Raw genomic sequence first — 19277 nt, 5'->3', positions numbered from 1 at the left:
TGTTCTTGCAGCAGACCGACGACTTCCTTCTGCGTTTTATCTGGAAGCCGGTTCAGAGCAAGCTGCCTAGAAAAAGCCAGTAAAACGGGTGACGGCGCAAAGCCGAGGTTACGACGCAAATTCACGAACGGGGTTGAAATAGCAACAAGACCGCCTTTAAGCTCCCAAAAGCTGAAAACAGCCACCACCACCGTTCCAAAAAGAGGCGTTTAATTTGCCTCCCGTCACACGGCTGTGAATCACCTCGGCAGCCAGAGGCACCGCCGGGGCTCCCTGCGTGAGAACAAAACGGCAGCGCCATTAAAGAAATAAACGAAAATTAGCTCGATGCTCATGCAGCTCAGCCTGGAGACCTCCCCCAGCTCTGCCCCCGCAGCATGGGGAGGCGGATAAAGGGCGCTGAAGTGGCGGCCATCACCGTTACCCCCAGCCCCTGGGTGGGTGGGTGCGTGCGGGGAGGAACCGGCTGGGCGGGATCTGCGTAGCCTCAGGGTGTTACTCCTCCCCGCAGGCTCCGCCCTGTTTCTCTTCTGCGTCTCGGTCCTCTCTCAGCTGCTTTCCCTTCCCTCTGCAGCGCCATGCGGTTCCTTCCCGGCGTTGTGCTGCTTCTGGGGTTGCTCGGGGCGCTGCGCGACGGCGGCGCCTCAGGTGAGTGCGGTGTCGGGGGGCTGCGGGTTGTAATGGGCGATGCGGGCAGGTGCGTATCCCGCAGCCTTCCTGCGGTGTTTCCTTAGCGCAAGGCTGGCTTTGCAGCTCATTATCTAGTTTTATAGCGCTGTTGTTTTAACCCCTGCATGGCTCTGCTGGACTACGCTCGTGCTGTTGCGGGGATGTAGTGCGGGCTGATGGGTTTGGTGTAGAGATATAAGAAGGGAATGTAAGAACCTACATAAGAAAGGGAAAAGGGTTAACTGCTTCTTACGAGAGGTTCTGGCTTTCTAGCACTTTGCTGATCGCAGACCAAAAACCGTCCCTTTAAAATCTAGGACCCAGGGACAGCCCTGAGAGCTTGGAATTCGGGTCCAGAAATGGGTTGTTGGCCGTACTGATGTAATCTGACTTTATTGAGCGTGGCCTTCTTTTTGTAGTTCCCTTGAGCTTGTGCCTAAGACTAAAGCGGGCCTCCGGAGATCAGTGCTCTGTAATGATCGTATCTTGTGAAGACTTAACAGATGCTTTACTTGTTAACGCTTTTCCTGCTCGCATGAAGTTTCGTCAGAGATAAGCGAGCAGCCTCTGATAGTAGAGCTGATATTAAGCCTCTTTCCGTTTTTTTTTTTTTTTTTTTTTTAACTTTTAAACTACGATCTAATGAAGCTTATTTCTCCAAAAGGAGATCTCTGCCCTTGGGGTGTGTTGCAGAGCTTCAGGGCGCTATTTGGAATCGCTCTCAAGTGTGCAAGTCTTCCTTCCCTATATCGTGGCTATGTCTTAAAGTGCTTCGTGTGGGCACAGGAAACTTGGTGCTTGATAGCATCGAGTAGGTTTGAGAATGATGTCTCAGATAAGCAATATGCCTCCCAGACTCGATTTAAAATGGTGTTGTGGGTTTTTTGCTTGTTTTCTAACTGTATGTATAAACACAGGATTGAAGTGAGACAACAGCTGCTTTGTTTTGAAGGAGCCTGTTGCTGTATCTCTTTGCAGAACTAGGAGTGGGAAGGGAAGAACATCATTTTCCTCATGAAAAGTTAATGAGCTTTGTAATTTGTGTTCGAAGACCTAGCAGATTATTAGGCCCTTTAAACGAGGACACCTACTTAATGGTTCACTGATTTAAAATTGTCCTGTGGCTATTCAGCCCAGGTTTGTAGGGACGATTTCTGCTGTCTCCTAGTACTGAAAGATCCTGCTTCCTTTGTTAAGTGCATATCTGTCCGTGATAGGCTGTATTGCCATTCTGGGATTCTGATGGGCTGCACCTCTTTAAACTTAGGTTTTATACTTAAGAAGCAATAGGCATTATGCTTAAAACATTTAAGGAGCTCCACCTTCCTGAAATAGGAGTGCAGTTTGCCTTGTTTGCTAATTCCAAACCAGTTTTTTCAGTAATGCAAAAGCAAAAGTGAGTTTGTAGTGTAATAAGGTTTGAGCAGGGCCCTATGGTAAAGTTTTAGGTGGATCAAGACCATCCTTCAGTTAAGATACAGCTGTGCTAAAATCATGCAAAATACAAAGCAGTTGAATGATTGTTTCCCTCCAGCTTATCTGGATCTCCTTAGTCTGTGCTAGTTGTTTAGTCTATGCAGAGACAGATGGAAGTTCCCACAAGACTACTCTGATCTCTGGATGTATTAGGCAGCTGTTCACTTGCACCTCTGGGTAATAATGCCTCCTTCTTGTGCCTTGCCACAAGATGCAAGTGATATTCTAATCAACAATACCAGCAATGTACCTGAAGCCAGAGCTTACATATTTTGGCTGTAAATCACTGGATTAGTAAATGCAAGCAGCTGATACAAGTACTTTTCACTGTCCTTTTTCAGGCTGTAGAGGACGTAATTAATTCTACAACTTGGTGGATGGTGTGGTCTTCTGGGGTGGGAATGCTGCAGCTGTGGTACTGCATGCATTGAACATCAAACCATGAGCTGAATTTCAATCACATGAGTTTAAAGTGTAGGACCTTTCGTAAATCTCCTTGTTGCTTTTCATAGGAGTGCCGTTATTTGGGGTTGTACTAATGTGGGAAGACTGAGGATTCTGATGTGCATTCATGTATGTATGGCCTTAAAAGGTCTGATATGACGTGATAGTTTAATAAAGATATCAATGTACTCAGTTTTCTCTGCTCAAAATATCTACATCTTACTGTTGATGTTCTTCCTGCATTGAAGGGCTCTTCTTGCCTCTTAAAAACTCTTAAGGTAACTTAGTATATCTATTTAGTATATCTATTAGTAAACTGGTTGGCACTGAAATTCATCTTTCTCTTACTAGAGACAAGTGTACTGACTGAGCACAGCCATGTAGGTGTAAAGGCTGTTTCTGGATATGCAGTGGCGGTTTCTTCAACTAGTTTCTTAATTGGAATTGAATCATACAGTGTAGCCAGGAGCCTTATGTCTTTAGCTATGGCAATGGAGGATGAAGTGTCTTAGCTATGGCAGTTGGGGTGAGAAGCGTGGCTGAAATACCAAATGAACTGAGGCCTTGCTGCTGAATCAGCAAAATAGAAACTGTTCAAGGTGGCTGTTGCTTGTTGGAGAGACTGCAGATCTTAGGGGAAGGATAATAATTGCCAAGGCTCTGAGAGCTGGGTACCTCAATTCTTAGAGTTAGGGCATCTTGGCATCTGTACTGAGCTCTGAGAGACTGAGTTCCTTTGCTGTCCCTGCTGGCTTCACTTTTTATGTGGGAGAAGAAATGCAGTGTGGGATGACCGAGCAAATTTTTCCATCTCTTCTCCTGTCTTAGTACTGGTGGTACTAGTATACAAATAATGCAGTCTAAGCACTCCAACTTTGCTTTACTCTTTCTCACTTTCAAGAATACTGGCTTCCTATATATGTTTTCACTTGACAACTTCTGTAATATCCAGGATTCTTCTCGCATCTTTTGTGAAACTATTCTAACGTACATTACCTTGAGATTTCTTCTTCCTGTAGAGAGGAGGATGTAGCTTGGTATTTACCAGGCATTTTCTGATCTTCACTGTTTGAAAAAAAGAAAGCAAGGGAGGGGAGGAAAAGAAACTGGGTTCTTTTGGGAAACTTGGGTCTTGTTGGTGAACTGCTTGGCTTCTGATGACGTGATTGTGGTAGTCTCATTTGGTGTGCTGTGTTATGTGAGATCAAGGTTGCCAAAAGAAGCCTATTTACTGTGGCAACGCTGAGCTCCATCACAGATTATACCGAGTTCAGGCAATTTAATGACTGTCTGAAAAAAATGATATTGATAGGCCTGCTGAACTGTGAGTAGATTGCTTGCCATGTTCTTGTCAGCTTAGGAGCGCCACCAATGTCTTCATCAAATGATGGAAATGGAAAAAGCAGGAATGTTGTAGGCATTGTAGTTTGGCAGTATAGCAGTTTTTCTTCCAACAAATGATTGAAAAGGTTCTGCTTCCCTGCAGTGCTTGCAAACTCTCCTTAGTGATCTTTCCAGCCTGACTAGACATGCAGTTCTAGGAGCTTGTAGACAACCATCTGAAAAACACTAGCCTCGTGGATGTAGCCATTCCTGTTCTTAACTTTCATCTATGCTCTTCTGTCCAAACTTTGGCTTAAAATATGTCACATGCACTGTCTAAGAGCAGTTATGCAAACAGTAATATAAAGTAGAACACCATGCCTTAGTTTACCACACTAATTAAAATTGAGAGAGCGCCTCTGACATTTAGAGTCTCATGATCTCGTTGAAGTAGTGGCTTATGCTTTGCTGACAAATCTGACCTTATGTATGCAGAAGCCTCAGAGTGTAAGAACAGAGCGGAGGTGAGAAAATGAGAGCATTTGAGAGCAAAGCTGTTTTTCCTCTTGTTTGTAGAGTATAGAGAAGGTGTACATGATTTCAGTTTTCCTTTTCTTAAAGTAACATTGTGAAGTTGAACATCCTGCAGTTCAGGAAGCCACTCTTAAAGTTCAGGGAAACCTTCCTCTGTTCTGTACTGCCATTGCAGGTTTGAGTGCATAAAAAGTCAGCAGCGTGTTCAATAGAATACTTTTCTCTAACATTCATATGTAATTGCATTTCTGGTTTAACTTCAGGTCTTAGGAGAACAGAGATTTTGTGGAAAGGACAAGTATATGAATGCTATGTAAAGGTCTCTCAGAAATTGAAAATTACCCAAAATGCTTGGAAACATTAACATAAACTAAAGATTTGTTTCATGTTGTCAAAGCAGTTTTTCTCCTGGATGATTGTGGTCTCTGTATTTCAGCAAGGAGTTTGTTGGTGATCTGGTTTTGGTACTTTTGGGGTGAGCGTAGGACTGAAGTTAGGATTGAAGCTAATAAGATGAAATGAGTTATTTTTTCTGATTTTCCTCAGCTGTGAGAAGAATGGAAGATGCATGAGGGTAGGTCACCTCTTTTTGCATATCAGAAGGCCAAGAAACCTGCCAAATAGGGGATAATGAGGTGTGACAGGAAAGAACTAAAAGGGGTACAGAGTTCTATGTATGTAGTTTAGAATGAGAAGTCTCTTGTTTTAGAAAGGGAAACACCTGACCCATTGAGTGTGAATGAGATGATTGTTCTCCAATAAAAGCACAGTGTAACATGACAGTATCAAGCTTCCTACTAGGAGAGGCAACTTTGCAGAAGTAGTGTATTTGCTTTTAAGCTTGGTAAGTTTTAGGTCAGCTGAATTTGTGTTTGTGCCCACGCAGAGGAATTCTTAGGAAGCATCACAGTGCAGTGCTCAAAGGCATTGTTCAAACTACAAGCCTACAGTCTCTACTTTTTGATGAAAGGGAATCTCATGGCTTCCGTATATCTGCTTCTCTTCCCTCTCCTGAGACTTGTGTTTCCCAAGAGCACAGCACAGGGAGAAACCAGGCTTTCTTGCAGGACTTGAACAACAAGCCATAGCTGATTCTCAGAGGATCTTATACCCTGGGTCATGTGTTTCTATTTAAATTGGCATGGCAGCAGATGGTAGAGCTGTGTTCATCCTAGGAAAAAACAGTATTGATTGTATTGAAACTAGATGCAGAATTTAGGAACAGCAGTCCTAATAATTAAGAACAGTTTATGAGCAAATCCCATGTGAAATAATGGAAAATGGTTAAGTATATACATGTTAACAACAAGTTCGCTGTTGGAGACCTTGATGCAATTTCCATCACTGGGAAATTTGCTCAAGAAGTTTAGCAGATTTTGTGCTTGTTGGCTAACTAATGTGAGCTTACTGTCGTCTATCTGGAGAAAAGCAAATAGTCCTCATATTTACTGAAGGGTACTTGCCCTTGGTTGTATTGGTTGGTCACCTGTAGCTGGTGTTTGCTGATGAGCTCAGCTGTACAGGAGGCTGGCAGGAAATCATGTCCAGAGAGGTTGTGGAGTCTCCTTCTGTGGAGATATCAAAGACCCAACTGGATGCCTACTTCTGTGACCTATGTTGTAGGGTACCTGCTTTGGCAGAGGGATTGGATTCAATCTCTTGAGGTCCCTTCCAACCCCTGTGATTCTGTGATGTTCCATATGCTTAGGTGAAAGCCAGGCTGCACAGTATTTTCCGAGCTGTATCCCTTCTTGTAGGCAATGCTTTGTGTACAGCAGCCTCTGGAGCCTGAGCTTATTGAGTGAAAGTAGCATGAAATACCTTACTGTCTTCTCAGCAGACAAATATTGGGCCAGCCCTGCTCCCAATCCCTCAATGACTGCTTCCCATGTGAATGAAAAACCAAGTGATTTTTTTCCTTTTTTTGGATTGCAGGTCTTCTTGAGCTCTCCTTGGGAAAATTCAGAAATGTGCTGCTTAATCAGACCAATCCAGTTGAAGCAGTCATCAGGAACATTGCAAGCAATGTGACAGTCATCATTTTTCAAGTACACGCACAGCAAAGTGATGTGGTGATATCTTTTGATAAGGTATGGGAAGAGTGTCATTTATGTTCTTGAGTACTACTTTTCTTTCCCTAAAGAGGAAGTAGGAGCTGGCATCCTTACATGTAGGGTATAGAATTGAGGCTATATAAGTACTACATAAGAGCCATAAAGTTAACGTGCTTTTAGGATTTCTGAAAATAGAATAATACTTTCTCATGTTCTTTTGTCATGATGACTATTTTAGAGGACTGAATAGCAATGGAATTTTGAAACTGGCTTAATTTTTTTTTTCCAGTGTTCTTTGCTCTTGATGAGAGTGGTGCTTTTGATATGTGGCTGCTGATCAGTGTCCATTGATGTATCTCATTAAAAACAGATTCATGACAGTCGCCAGATGCCTTGTTATGATCACTTCTTGATTTTTAGCTGTCTACAGTTCACGTTATTTGTATATAGTTACTGTAGGTATGGTGTCTCATTATCCCAACTGCCTCTCTGGAGTTGATTTTTTTGTTTAGTGGCATATGGAGAAATTATTTCACAGTACTCCAGTGAAAGCTGCTACACCTAGCTGGCAATACAAGTGTTCTTACTGCTATATGCTAGCCTTGTTTTTGTCCCATCATTACTGAGATGTAATCTAAAGTACTGATTTTTATGGTACTCTGAGGCAATTAGTGATATTTGAGCAGAATGTAAACTAACCTGGAGGTAGTAGGTGGCAGCATGATAGCAGCCATCCAGTTCCTGTGTTCCGTCAGTGTATTTCAAATGAGAATATATCATGTGCCAAGGGCTATGCTGGGAAGCTTAGGAGGTGAATAACCTGTAACACAAGTCACCCAGCTCAGTCATCTTTGTACTGTTTAAATACCCAGGATTCCAGAGTGGAGGCATTACTTCTATACTTATTCGGTTATTGATTACCAGCTGTAGAGCTTTCTGCTTTGTCAGTTCAGACTGTACTTGCATGCATGGGGTTTACCAGGCCAAGGATAGTGCCACATGAATATGCTTGTACTGCTTTTAGGGCTGGCCTGCCTTTCTGAAGGTATGAAATTGAGCCGAACCTAGGGCCTGCCAGGTGTAGAGTGCTTCATTATGGTGTTGCCTTGGATAGCTCTTGTGGACAAAAGACATTTTCTGTGTGAAGATTTGACTACGTGTCAAATCTTGGTTGTTACAGCCATGAGTGATGCAGTTGTTGCTGTCTGATCTTACCTCAAGGCTCTTGGTTCTGAAAGGAATGGTGATGTTGAGGATTAGATCAGTGATTGTCTGGCGTGGCTCATGTTAAAGCCAGCTATTATAAAATAGATTCCATTTTGGTGGAGATAGTGAGGTGTTTTGGTGTTCTTTTCTCAGGATGCTCATCAGTTCCTTTACACCTTTTTGTAAGAGATATTCTAATCCCGTTATACCTTTAGTAATCATTCAGTATCTATACACCTGTGGACTTAGCTAGCTAGATCTCTCTGTGATTTGTTTTTCAATGTTACCTCTTCACTAGTCTCAGACTTTCAGGTTTCCTTTCTTTTGAGCCTGAACTGGCCAATGTGTGGTGTTGAAGGCTACCTTTTTTTTTTTTTTTTTTTTTTTTTTTCTTCCCTCCCCAGCTACCCTTTTTTTTTTCTTTGAGCTATTCCTAGCTAGCTGAATGCCTCATCTGTGGCAACTGGCACTGAATGTATGCCCTGCAGGTCTGTGGCAGGAATGTGACTCCTGTGCAATATGTCTAGCTGTGGTAAAACATGATCACAATTAATTGTTTGTTTATATAATGTGTTTCTGTCTAGAATCCATCTACAAACAGCTCAGGAACTGGAGTGGACAGAGGACTTATTTCTATCCTTCGACCTCAACAGACTGTGTGTACGTGGTACCTTCGATCTCTGGATGCTAACCAGGTGCTAAGCACAGCTATCTCTATTCCCTATATGGAGAAAGGTATGTTGCCCCTTTTTTTTTTTTTTTTTTTTTTTTTTTTTTTTTTTTTTTTTTTTTTTTGTTAATGGGCACCAGCTCTGCTTACTATTAGCAAATTGTGGAATGAAGTGTTGCTTTTTCAGAAGTTGTGATCTTGTATGGTACAAGCAGATGGTGGAGATGGCGCAAGCCCTTTGGGGCAGCCAAAGTTTGTTTTTATTACTGAATTACGATTTGTGTATGAGATATATTGTGTGTTCTTGTCATGACTTCAGCCTCTGAGTAGAAAAATGCTGTGCATGTGTATTAGGATTTGTTTTAGTGACTGCAGTGACATTACTTGTATTGTCTGCAGGACTAGAGCCTAACAATGTTGGGTACTCAGCATCAGACTATGCCTTCAAGTGCATGCATTGCTGAGGTCATAAACTTTTCTTTATATTGTGTAAGAAAGAAATAAGAACTACTACAGCTATTTTGTTTTGTTTTCTAGATCCTATACCTGGAGGCTGCAATCTAGAATTTGACTTGGAAGTGGATCCCAACATTTATCTAGACTACACACTGGTTGATGTTCGCATCAAGTTTGCCCCTGCGAATTTGGGATATATGAGGTGTGTAGTTAAAAAATAAAGATGAGTGGGGTCTTTAGTGCTCTGATTAGACCCTATATTGGTGTTTCCTTTCTCTATATTTGACTAGGGTGATAATACAAGGTTTAATGGAAACTTTGAGCATCTAACTACTGGTAAGAATATTGTTTGCTGCAACTTGTAATCTAAGAAGTAAGTGAGGAAGAGAAAGGGGAGAAAAGGTGCTGTAAGAAATGGAAGTTACATCCTGTGGGAGATTATGCATATGAGGGTTTTGTGTCAAGCATGTTGCTGACCTCTTTGTAATTGCAGAGGGGCAAACCCACCATCCTGTGATTCAGGGACTGGTCAGAACTCCAGATGGCGGCTGCGCTATGATGTCTACCAGTATTTCTTACCAGAGAACAATCTTTCTGAGATGGTGCTCATGAGTCACATACGCAAGATGTCTGAGGTGCAAAGTATCAAAGCTAATGGTGTTAAAGTAAGTGTGAAGCGTCAGTCTATGAGGCACTTGGCAGTGCAATGTGTGAAATTCTTTTTTCTCCCCTGTTCTTCTCTTCCTTGAGTTGAACTGGACTAGAAACTGACCCCAGTTTGGAGTGACATGAAGAGAGCAGATATGGTAGAACAAACAATTCTGGCATGTTTACCTACTCCCAGCAAAGAGATTGGAAGGGACAGAGGGTGAGAATGTCAGTGGCCGTGACCTATTTGGCCTTGCTAGGGAGTAGAACGGCAGCCTCCCTGCTTCAGAGGGCAGCTAGAAGACTGATAGAAAAAACTGGACTATGCCCTCGAATGGGGAGGAACAAAACATGGGTAGAAAAATCTGATGTGCCATCAGAAAGCACTGCTTTGTGTTGAGGGAAGTGGAGTCAATCCTGTGAGCCTTTAACATTTCAATTAGTAGTACAGAGAGGGTTCAGAATAGCAGAGCTCCAGTTTCAGTTCTTATTGGTCTTCCTTGAGCTGCTGAATATTACTTTATCTGTATACATTGCCATGGCATTAGAAATAGTGACAAGCAGGTCTCTGCAATTAAAAATATTGTTTACTCTTCCAGATGCTTACAGTGACAAGTGATGATAAGACAGATGTATACTTTTCCTCACTCCCTGGGCAAGGTGTGATCTACAATGTCATAGTATGGGATCCTCTTTGGAATACTTCTGCTGCATACGTACCTGTGCACACATATGCCTGCAGCTTTGCTGACCTAGTGGATAACTGCTCTTCTCTTAGTAAGTTGGGACATGTTGGAGTACAATTCAAGCTTGTGCTCAAATGTGCTGAGTGGTGGGGTGTTGGTTTTTTTTTTTTTTTTTTTTTTTTAGGGGTTTTTAAATTGACTTGATGTATTTTTGTTACTTTGAATTTACTTCTTCATTGAGTAGAAATTCTAGAATTGTAAGAATTAGTCTATGAAGAGCTAATAGTGATTGATGGTCTCCCTCCAGCTTTTTCCATTTGAAATGGATACATAGATTTTAAATTACTTTGTGGGTGATGTGTGTGAAAGTAAGCTGATAAAACATGGTCTGGATTAGAGTTCATCTCTAATTCTTGAATTGTGCTGGTGCTAATAGCAATCAGTAACTTTCAAATACTTTGAAATGGGATAGTGACCTAAAAACAAGTATGAATATAATGCCAGCAATAGAAATCTGATTACAAAGTCTTACTGCTTGCTATGCGGTTATGTAATTATAGAATTTAAGTGCAAGAAGAGCAAACTGAAGGAACAGAAATAATGGATAGAATATGGTGCATAAAGCAAGATTTGTCCTCGTTTGCTTAATCATTACTTCGGTGACTTGTCAAATTCAATGTCTTGTGACCTCATAAGAGACATCTGGGCATAAAAATCTTTAATTCAGAAAACTAGAGAAATATAGCCTAAATATTAGTAAGAATTATTTCTAGGAGACAGAGATGAACTGTACTGGGGTGGTGATGGTCCTGTCTGTTGCATGAAAAGTATATTTATTGTAGATAAAGATAAAAGCTGCGAAGATAAAGACTAACTGCTATAGTACTGACTATTTAAAAGCTGAGTAGAGAATTTTCAGATAACGCTGTAATAGTGGTTCTGCAAACAACAAGTTATGGCTGCATGACTAATGCTTATGGAAACTTCAGTCTCTTGAGTAAGTGGAAGCTTTTGACTGCAGCTTAGACCAGAGCTACTTAAATTTTCTGTTGGAGTTCCTAAAGATATTTGTTAGGTTAGGTGCTGCAGATTCCTTCTCACTGTGAGTCTGAAGGAGCAGCAGTTATGTTGTTGGCAGACTAAGTGATGACAAGCTATCTTTGTTAGTGTCGCTGTTGGGATTACTAGAAGAGAATGCTCTAATAACCCTTTCTTTCTCCTTGTAGGCAAACTCTCTACCAAAATATTCTTCACTGCTCTTGCTGTTCTCGGTCTCTTCGCTTGCTTTTTTGGACACAGATTCTGGAAAACAGGTATGGAGTGGTTTTTCTTCTCATAACTCTCATTGGAATTTCGTAAGTGTAACTTGCTGTGACTTGCTAAGAATCACCTATTAGCAATTACATGTCAATTAGATCCACAGTTTTGCTTTAACAGGGTCAGATCTCCTGAGCTCAAAACAAGAAGTCTCTGGTATTCCAAGAACAGGAACCCAGAACCAGGGTGCATGCTGGGGGGCATAAATATAAGTGTGCAATTGTTAGCTTATTTTGAAGTACTTTGGAACTGCCCTTTCCAGAACAAAGTGTTGGCTGCTTCCTTGTGCTTAACAGCTGATGAGCTGAGATCTCCCTTCCTAGTTGTAAAACAGAGGGACCTGAAGATGTACTGAGGTAGACTTAGTATCACATGATATATCATATTAATCCCTTTTCTCTTATCTCTAGACTTATTCTTCATGGGATTCATAATCACAGGATTCTTTTTCTTTGTATTCATCACTAGGGTAACTGGCCTTGGTTATGATGGTGAGTACATGTCAGGATATCCTGTCCTCTTCCCAAAACATTATTGCTCTGTATCTCTGAAGTTGTGCTTGCAGCTGGCTAGCCTTGGGAAAGATTAAAAACAAAGAAGTGTAGTATGTGAGTACTTGACCTGAGCTCTGATTACCCTAACAGCTGAATACACAACAGAGTAGTTACTGTTTTCAACCTTAAACAATAAAGTGGAAATTAATAGTTGCAACTATGGAAGACAAATTTGCGTATCTATCCAAGGGAGGTGTAGATTTAGAAACTGTCTGGAATTTGCAATCTGCTTCCTTCCTGTCTCTTCTGTAATGGGTAAACCTCAGATTCAGATCAGTGCAGATTCTAAGTGCAAAATGGAATAAGGAGTTGCAACCTGTCTGTTGGACTGGCAAGAATTGGTTCCTTTGTCTTTATTACATCCTATCTCATCTAGGCGCTTTTCTGAAAATGCAGTATCTGTTGTAACATAATTTCTCTGAGAACTCAAAGCTGAGTAGAGAATTTTCAGATAACGCTGTAATAGTGGTACTGCAAACTCTTGTACATAGGATTGTAATGAAGGTGTTGCTATGTCACCCTTTCAGTAGCATACTCTCAATTACTGAGTGGAGTTGGTGAAATGCATGAAGCACAAATATGGGCTTTTTTCAGAAAGTTTTTCAGAAGGCTTTCATTAGGTAATGGTCAAGCATGCAGGCAAAACTGTTGAATATGTTATTGCAAAAACTGAATTTTTCAGAATGCTGCCACAGTTCTTAGTTTAGAATTTCCTATTTTATTTTCCAGTGCGTCTTATTTTGACAGCAGTAGCTGGGATTACTGGAGGGATTCTCCTGGTTGCAAGCTGGTGGAGACTTGGCTCTGTGCTACTCTGTATGTTGATTATTGGACTTGTGCTGGGATTTCTCTTCTCATCAATGGTCTTCTTTACCCCGCTAGGTATGTACTGAAATATTCTGCTGTGAAGTGACTATTGAGTGATGCTTCCCTTCTATATTTCAAGACTCCAAGGCTCTAAAACAAATGCCCCTATCTGGTGTATCTTAGTGTGATTTTTTTCTTTTTTTTTTCTTTTTTTTTTTTCCCTTTCTGGTTTTGGAAGCATTAGAGATGTCCCTGAAGCTTTCTTTCAGGTGTGCTGCAATTAAAGCTACTTGGGGAATCAGCACTGGTGGGAAAAGGAAACTGCTTATTCTTCCTACCCGAGCAGCTTGCATTTCAGTAATCTAATACCATCTCTGCTCCAGGCAGGCATTTGCTGTCTGTCTTGTTCTCTGATTCAGAGCAAGTTACAGTCGAAAATCTGTGGTCTGACTGAGGCTTCAGGCATGAAGGCATCATGGATTAAGAGGAGCTGTTGTTATTACCTTTTGTCGTAATGCAGTGCAATGCTGTGGTAGCACTTTACTGTAAGACTCAAAGTTGTATTTGCAGCTGAACTGACATCACAGGTGTTTTTAGAACTATTTCCTTAAGAGGAAAAATGGGCAAAGCAAGAAAGGCTTCTGAGCTGAAATCCCTCAGAAACATCGAGGCATCAGCTGCACTACTTTCTTTGCTGTATCTTTAAATCTCATAAATAATTTCTTACTGGCTTTCCTACTTAAGATCTCCTGGTGGGGCAGTTTTTTCCTTTCAAAGATTGTCTGTTTTACTCAGTGATTGTGTAATAATCCATGCTGGTTGCTCTTTACAAAACTAAAACAGTGAGTGAGTTAGAGTCAGCTAGTCCCCTGTTTAGCTGACATGCCTTTGAAGGCGGGGAGAAGCAAAGTACCATTTAATCAAGTAACTTAATTATTCTTTCTAAAGCCAGAAGAGCTTCTTGCCGTGCATTGCAGTGGCTGCACTTGTACCAGGTCCCTATAATAAAACCTATGTTGATACAGGGGTTTATAAACTGTAAAAGTGTATAGGCAATAAAATGGTTTCTTAGTAGATAGAACTACTCTGCTTTTCACTTTTATCAGATGGGTAATGTATACATCAAGCAAGTTTTTCAGTGAAGACCAAGATCTGTTTCCCAGTTTAGGACCTGTGCTAAACAGGAACAATCCTTCTGTTCTGACTAACAGTGCACTTAAATTGGCACATGAGCTCAAAAGTTAACCTTTTCCATGTTATACTCTGGATATTTATAAAATTTCTGAATGTACAGAATCTTTAGAGAAAAGCTTACCACTACAAGCACTTAGGGGGAGAAAAAGTGATTGTCTTACTAATGCTAGAAAGTTACTTGTGGAATTATGGTGTCTTTGCAGGAGACTACAGGGTGTTCCGTGATGATGTTGTGTTCTGGGTGACCTTTTCTTCTGTAGCCTTGATGATTCCAGTGCTTTTTGTTGGCTGTCCAAGAATTGTAAGTAATGTGTTCTTCCTCCCTGGGAGGAGGGGAAAAAGGGTTTCAGACCATTATCCAAAATGCAGCTCCGTGGGATGTGTAGAAGATCGAACACAGCTTCAGCGCAGGATCAGCTCTAAGGAGTTCCTGTTCGCTGCTACTTGTACTAAATGGTTCATGAGCAAAGCAATGATCTTTTTGCAGCTTTGCACACAATGACCAGCAACACTTTTATTGGCCTACCTATGCTGCCTGAATAGGATGCCTGGATAACAGGGTGTAGGGTGCCAAATTCTTTTGGTAGAACTGATAAAATTTTGCATTGAAAAGGTGGGAGAGTACGGTGTTGGTCAGTTTCCTCAAGTTCTGTTTTTCTTCCCCCTTTCAGCTGAACATACTGGCCTGTGGAATAGTAGGCTCTTACTCAGTGGTCCTGGCTATCGCATGTTATGTCTACACAAGTCTTGCTTACATTGCCTTAGACTTGCTCAGAAGGCTCCTCAATGATTACTTCAGCAGAGCTTACACCAATGTGCCTTTTCAAACAAATGGTGAGTGCTGTTTTTTCACTTCCTTTAAAAGAAAAAGTTGGAAATATTTACTTGAAAACTGCACCGTTGCCTTTGTAAACAGTAAATGTTGAGGGGCTTGAAAGATAACATAAGTATGGTGTGAGATTTTAACACCCAAATGGTGAATTCCAGTCCTTCGAAATTAACACTGAGCTGTCTCACATATGAACCTTCCAGCAGATATTGCATAGCAAGGCACTTACCTGAGGTGCTTTTCAGGCTTGGACTGCTATGTTTGCAGAGTGGCAGTCAAAGGGACAGTGACTGAATGTGCTTGTTCTTTTCTAATCAAGCCTTTGCTTGATTATTCTTTCTGCCCATAAGGATGCAGAGGCAATACGTCATTCCTTCCTGTTTCCAAACTTGCCAGTGTTTGTGCTTGTGAGTCATAAAATGGTGTGGGTTGGAAAGGACCTTAAAAGTCATCTAGTTGTGATCTCTCTGCTGTTAGTAGACCAGGTTGCCCAAAGCCCCTTCCATCCTAGTCTTGAACATGTGCATGGACTTCACACTTCCTTTCAAGTTTTGTGGGAATCAGTGTTTTTTCTTTTTTCTTTTTCTTTTAGACTTTATTGTCCTGGCAGTGTGGATAATGCTAGCCCTCAGTGGAGTCACTGTGCAGCTTCGCCGAGAGAGAAGTGAAGTGCCCTTCCCACCACACCCTTACCTCACCTGGAAACGGGAAAGGGAGCGCAGAAGCACAAATGTCTTAGACCCCAGCCATCATATTCCTCCCCTGAGAGAGAGGATCCACAGCAAGCTGCTACAGATCAAAGAGCTTTTTCATAAAGAGCAGCCAGCTGGGGAAAGAACTCCACTGCTTCTGTAACCAGCTCAATAACTGGTGGGAATGGAGAGGAAGAATGTAAGAATGGCAAGATAAGTTATCACCAGCAAACCAGCCAGTGGTGCAGGCTTCTACCACTGTCAACTTGTCTTGTGTAATAAGAGGAGGCTGTTTTTTTTCAACTTGAAGGAAAAATTATCTGTCCTGTCCACTACATGCTGTTTTGTGACATTCCTCAATGGCCCGCACAGACTGCTGTAACAAGCATATGTCTGGCTGCAGAGATCTCATATTAAGGATCAAGTACAGGTATTTGTCTTGTAGTGAGCTAGTTTGATGTTCAGGTATGTGAAGTATGAAACAGTCCTTAGAAAGCAACCTGTACAGCACTGGATCTTCCCTCATGGTGTGAAAATTGCTGCCAAAATATTGCCTGACTTGCTCTCAGAGGTGAGCAGTCTGCTATCTTGCAAGGGAAGAAAGACAAGGGTCATACACAGAAGGAGTTCTTTTAAGAGGAACTGGAGTATCATCTTCTAATAGGTACAAAATGTGTGGCTGCAGACACAGTTGCATCTGAGAAGTATTAGTGAACCTTGCAAGCCTAAATTAAGTGACTTGAATTTAAACTGCACTGAATTAACTGTTGTGAGCACACTGGGGCTCAGGAAGTTGAGCTGATCTGAGACAAGACTTTCTCCCTCTTTTGCTTGGTTCTGTAGCAGGCTGGTCATCTGGTATTTGTACAGAGATGACTGCTAAGAGAACACAAGTGGCTTGCCTCCTTGTTTGCTTTCTGAATGGCCTGGGACTTGCTTTGTCTCTGGCATCATCTTTTTTGAAGAGGTACTGCCAAAGACAGTAACTGGAATAAGCACTTTATAGCCAATGTCAAGTCTTTCCTGGAATTAGTTGAAACACTAACTGTTGTGGTTGGGTTTTTTTCTTCTTTAATCAATCAATAGGTCTTTTAATTTTTCTCTCTAATGGTGAGAACAGCATACTGCGGGCAAAATACTGACCAAGATCCTTGCTGACTCAATATGTTCCTTAACAACTTTGATTGCATTTGCCCAAAGTAGAATGCAGTGTAAAACAGATAAAGGACCACTCTTGTGTTCAGTGGGAAATTGCATCTTTTTTTTTGGTGGCTTTATTCTCTTCCTTAAATAAAACAAGCAGCAATTTTTAAAATGCAGACTGGAGCATTGTGGGTTTGGCTCAAATTAGTGCATTGACCTGAGGCTGTCCTTGGGTTCTACTGCCCACCCCCTGCCCAGTCCTGGTCTGTATTCTCAGTGTTTACATTGTGGTCTGTCTTATGTTAAATAGTAGTGAAAGTAATGCATTACATTGATTCTTGATACAGGTTTTGGTGGCTCTTTATGACTTTTTTTTTTTTTTTTAAACTTTAATTTCTCCTTCCTATCTTTATACCTTTAGTGTGGGCAGTGGAGTACATAGTCCTTCCTGTCTGGAGGTGAATGGCTGTTCTGCTTCTTGAATGGAGCCACTGCTAGTGAATAATCTGCTGGTAAAACTTCAGTTCTCAGCCACTACTTTAAGTTCTTGGCAGTAAGTGTGTCAGGCAGCTCTCAAAGGAAGGTGGCAATACTACTGTGAGAACTTAGTTGAAAGCTGAAACATCCTAGCAGGAGAAAGGAATCAACAACTTCAAAGTAACTCAATTTTACAGCCACTACTCAGCTTTTAAGGAGTGAAAATTGTAGTGTGGTACAGCCTCTGAGGTGATGTGATGTTTAGAGACAAATCCCACGAGTGCTTTGAGCTGGTACATTTTCCTCAAACATCTGAGCAAGGCTGAAATCCTACAGTTAGGGTCTTGCTTCATTCTGCTGTTCTGTGTGGCAGATGGGGGTAAATGAGGAGCTCTTCCTTGGTCCCTGATGGACTGATGTTCACTGACTGCCCTTACTGCACTGATACTGAGCTTTTCTTTGTATATTTGACTAAGTAGCAAACACTTATTTGGTATACAAATGCTCTTAAACATGTTTACCTTGTTTTGTTTTTTTTTTGTTTTTTTTTTTTAAACTGTTGTGACTAGCATTCTGAAGAAACAAGTTGAACTCTAATTTTCTATATCTTTTTATAATAAAGACGTCTTTTGAAATAATATTGTAACTGAAGGGATGTCGTCATGCTGAATTCAGTGTCACTTTTACAGTCATAAATGCTGAAGCAAGTTGTACGGTTGGTTGTTCTGAAATGTTAGGCCCTCAAGGGATGTGGTAGGAGAAGCCCAGCTGACCTGTCATAAGGACTGACTGCAGTCACAGTGACACCCTGAGGTCCAGGCTGAGACCAGCCACATTTCCTGTGAATGCAGGACTGAAGAGGTGAACAAAGTTCTAAAGGACAAAAGACAGTGTGTTAAGCTCTTGACTGAAAACAAGTCTGCTAGATCCTGTAGGAAGGCTGGAGCAGAACTTGGCTTGGAACTCTTCTGAGATCCTCAACTGGAGATGGTGTGTTTTTTCCAATTAAAGACTGTGTGTGGCTTATTTTCACGTTCCATAAGCCATAGTGCTTAATAGTGACCGTTGTAAGAATATACTAACTGATTCACTGGAGTATTGGGGGGGGAGTGGCAGGCATTTTTTAAGGCTCTTGCGTACCATTTGTGGCAGCTGCAAAAGCTTGCTATGCATTTCTGTACCATGCAAGTACAGAAAACTACTCACTGCAGCATCTCTCACTGGAAGCACTTACCTTGCAGTTGTGCTTGCTTAAACTGATGCTATTTAATGCTTCTTGGGAAGCTCTTGGTGCTGATACCTCTATAAAACCAGTGTATTGATTGTAAGCTGGAGCCTCCTGGATTATAATGAACTGCCTCTCTCTACCTTAGAGAACCCACCTGCTGTTACTGCTATGATGCACTTCAACAGTTCTCACTTCACAGTAACAATGCTGCAATGATTACATCACGGTGTTTGTCCTTGTTGCTCCTACAGCTTTTCTAGGACTGAAGCACATGGAGAACTGTCTTAAAGCTAAAGGAGAGAGAACAATATAAGTTGCATCACCATCCCTGCAGTTGTATCCTATGTAAGCAGCTTCCCTCACTGGGAAGAATGGTGAACATGTACCTTCCAATCTAGTGGTGTGTGCTGCTATTGCTTAGTAAGAAGAAAATGTGCTGGTTACTGTTGTTACATCCTTTCAAACAGGTGTTAGAAATATGTTAGGCATAGCAGATTATAAAGCACCTGAAACTCTAAGGATATAGCTGTTAGTTGTGGTGTAAACCCTACGACAGAGATTTCTGAGAAACATCAGCCTTGGTTAATGTTTTGACCTCTGCGGGCAAGAGGCTTGTTATTATTTTCAGTTAGAAGCTACGAGCTGGATGTGATTGACAGGTAGGTGGCAGTCTTGAAACTGCTCACACTCCCAACAGAGCTTAGTTGGGAAGCTTTGCTATCCCCGGTGTTGTCAGGTAGCATGGGTTTGGGTAGGACAAAAGCAGCATTTCATGAACTGCTTGTTTATCAGTGCTGTGCTTGGGAGGAAGGGAACATAGATAGCAGACTCCTGCTTGGGTGTATAAGAGATTGCACTCTGCTACGTGCT

The 19277-nt window shown here is 41.6% G+C and overlaps 1 protein-coding gene across 1 annotated transcript; it reads left to right on the top strand.

Moving 5' to 3' along the window:
* The first annotated feature begins 449 nt into the window (after positions 1-449).
* On the top strand, positions 450-17817 carry TM7SF3 (transmembrane 7 superfamily member 3). The gene is made up of 12 exons (XM_042835049.1): positions 450-648; positions 6382-6536; positions 8291-8441; positions 8914-9034; positions 9326-9497; positions 10080-10257; positions 11393-11479; positions 11894-11974; positions 12767-12919; positions 14242-14339; positions 14710-14872; positions 15460-17817. Exons 1-12 carry the CDS (start codon positions 579-581, stop codon positions 15720-15722), a joined length of 1692 nt encoding a protein of 563 aa, XP_042690983.1. The 5' UTR covers positions 450-578; the 3' UTR covers positions 15723-17817.
* Positions 17818-19277: the final 1460 nt, after the last annotated feature.

The sequence above is a fragment of the Centrocercus urophasianus genome, unplaced genomic scaffold (genome assembly GCF_019232065.1).
Source record: "Centrocercus urophasianus isolate 14NV4802_14NV808 unplaced genomic scaffold, USGS_Curo_1.0 seq_5, whole genome shotgun sequence".
Lineage (NCBI taxonomy): Eukaryota > Metazoa > Chordata > Aves > Galliformes > Phasianidae > Centrocercus > Centrocercus urophasianus.
The sequence above is the reverse complement of the archived record's forward strand: the minus strand, read 5'-3'. Positions and strand labels throughout refer to the sequence as shown.

Bases quoted from the DNA above. Each gene is read 5' to 3' on its own strand.
- TM7SF3 (XM_042835049.1), top strand. From the start codon at position 579: ATGCGGTTCCTTCCCGGCGTTGTGCTGCTTCTGGGGTTGCTCGGGGCG. The intron at 8,442-8,913 runs GTATGTTGCCCC...TTTGTTTTCTAG, and splicing joins TATTCCCTATATGGAGAAAG to ATCCTATACCTGGAGGCTGC. The intron at 14,873-15,459 runs GTGAGTGCTGTT...TTTTTCTTTTAG, and splicing joins TGTGCCTTTTCAAACAAATG to ACTTTATTGTCCTGGCAGTG.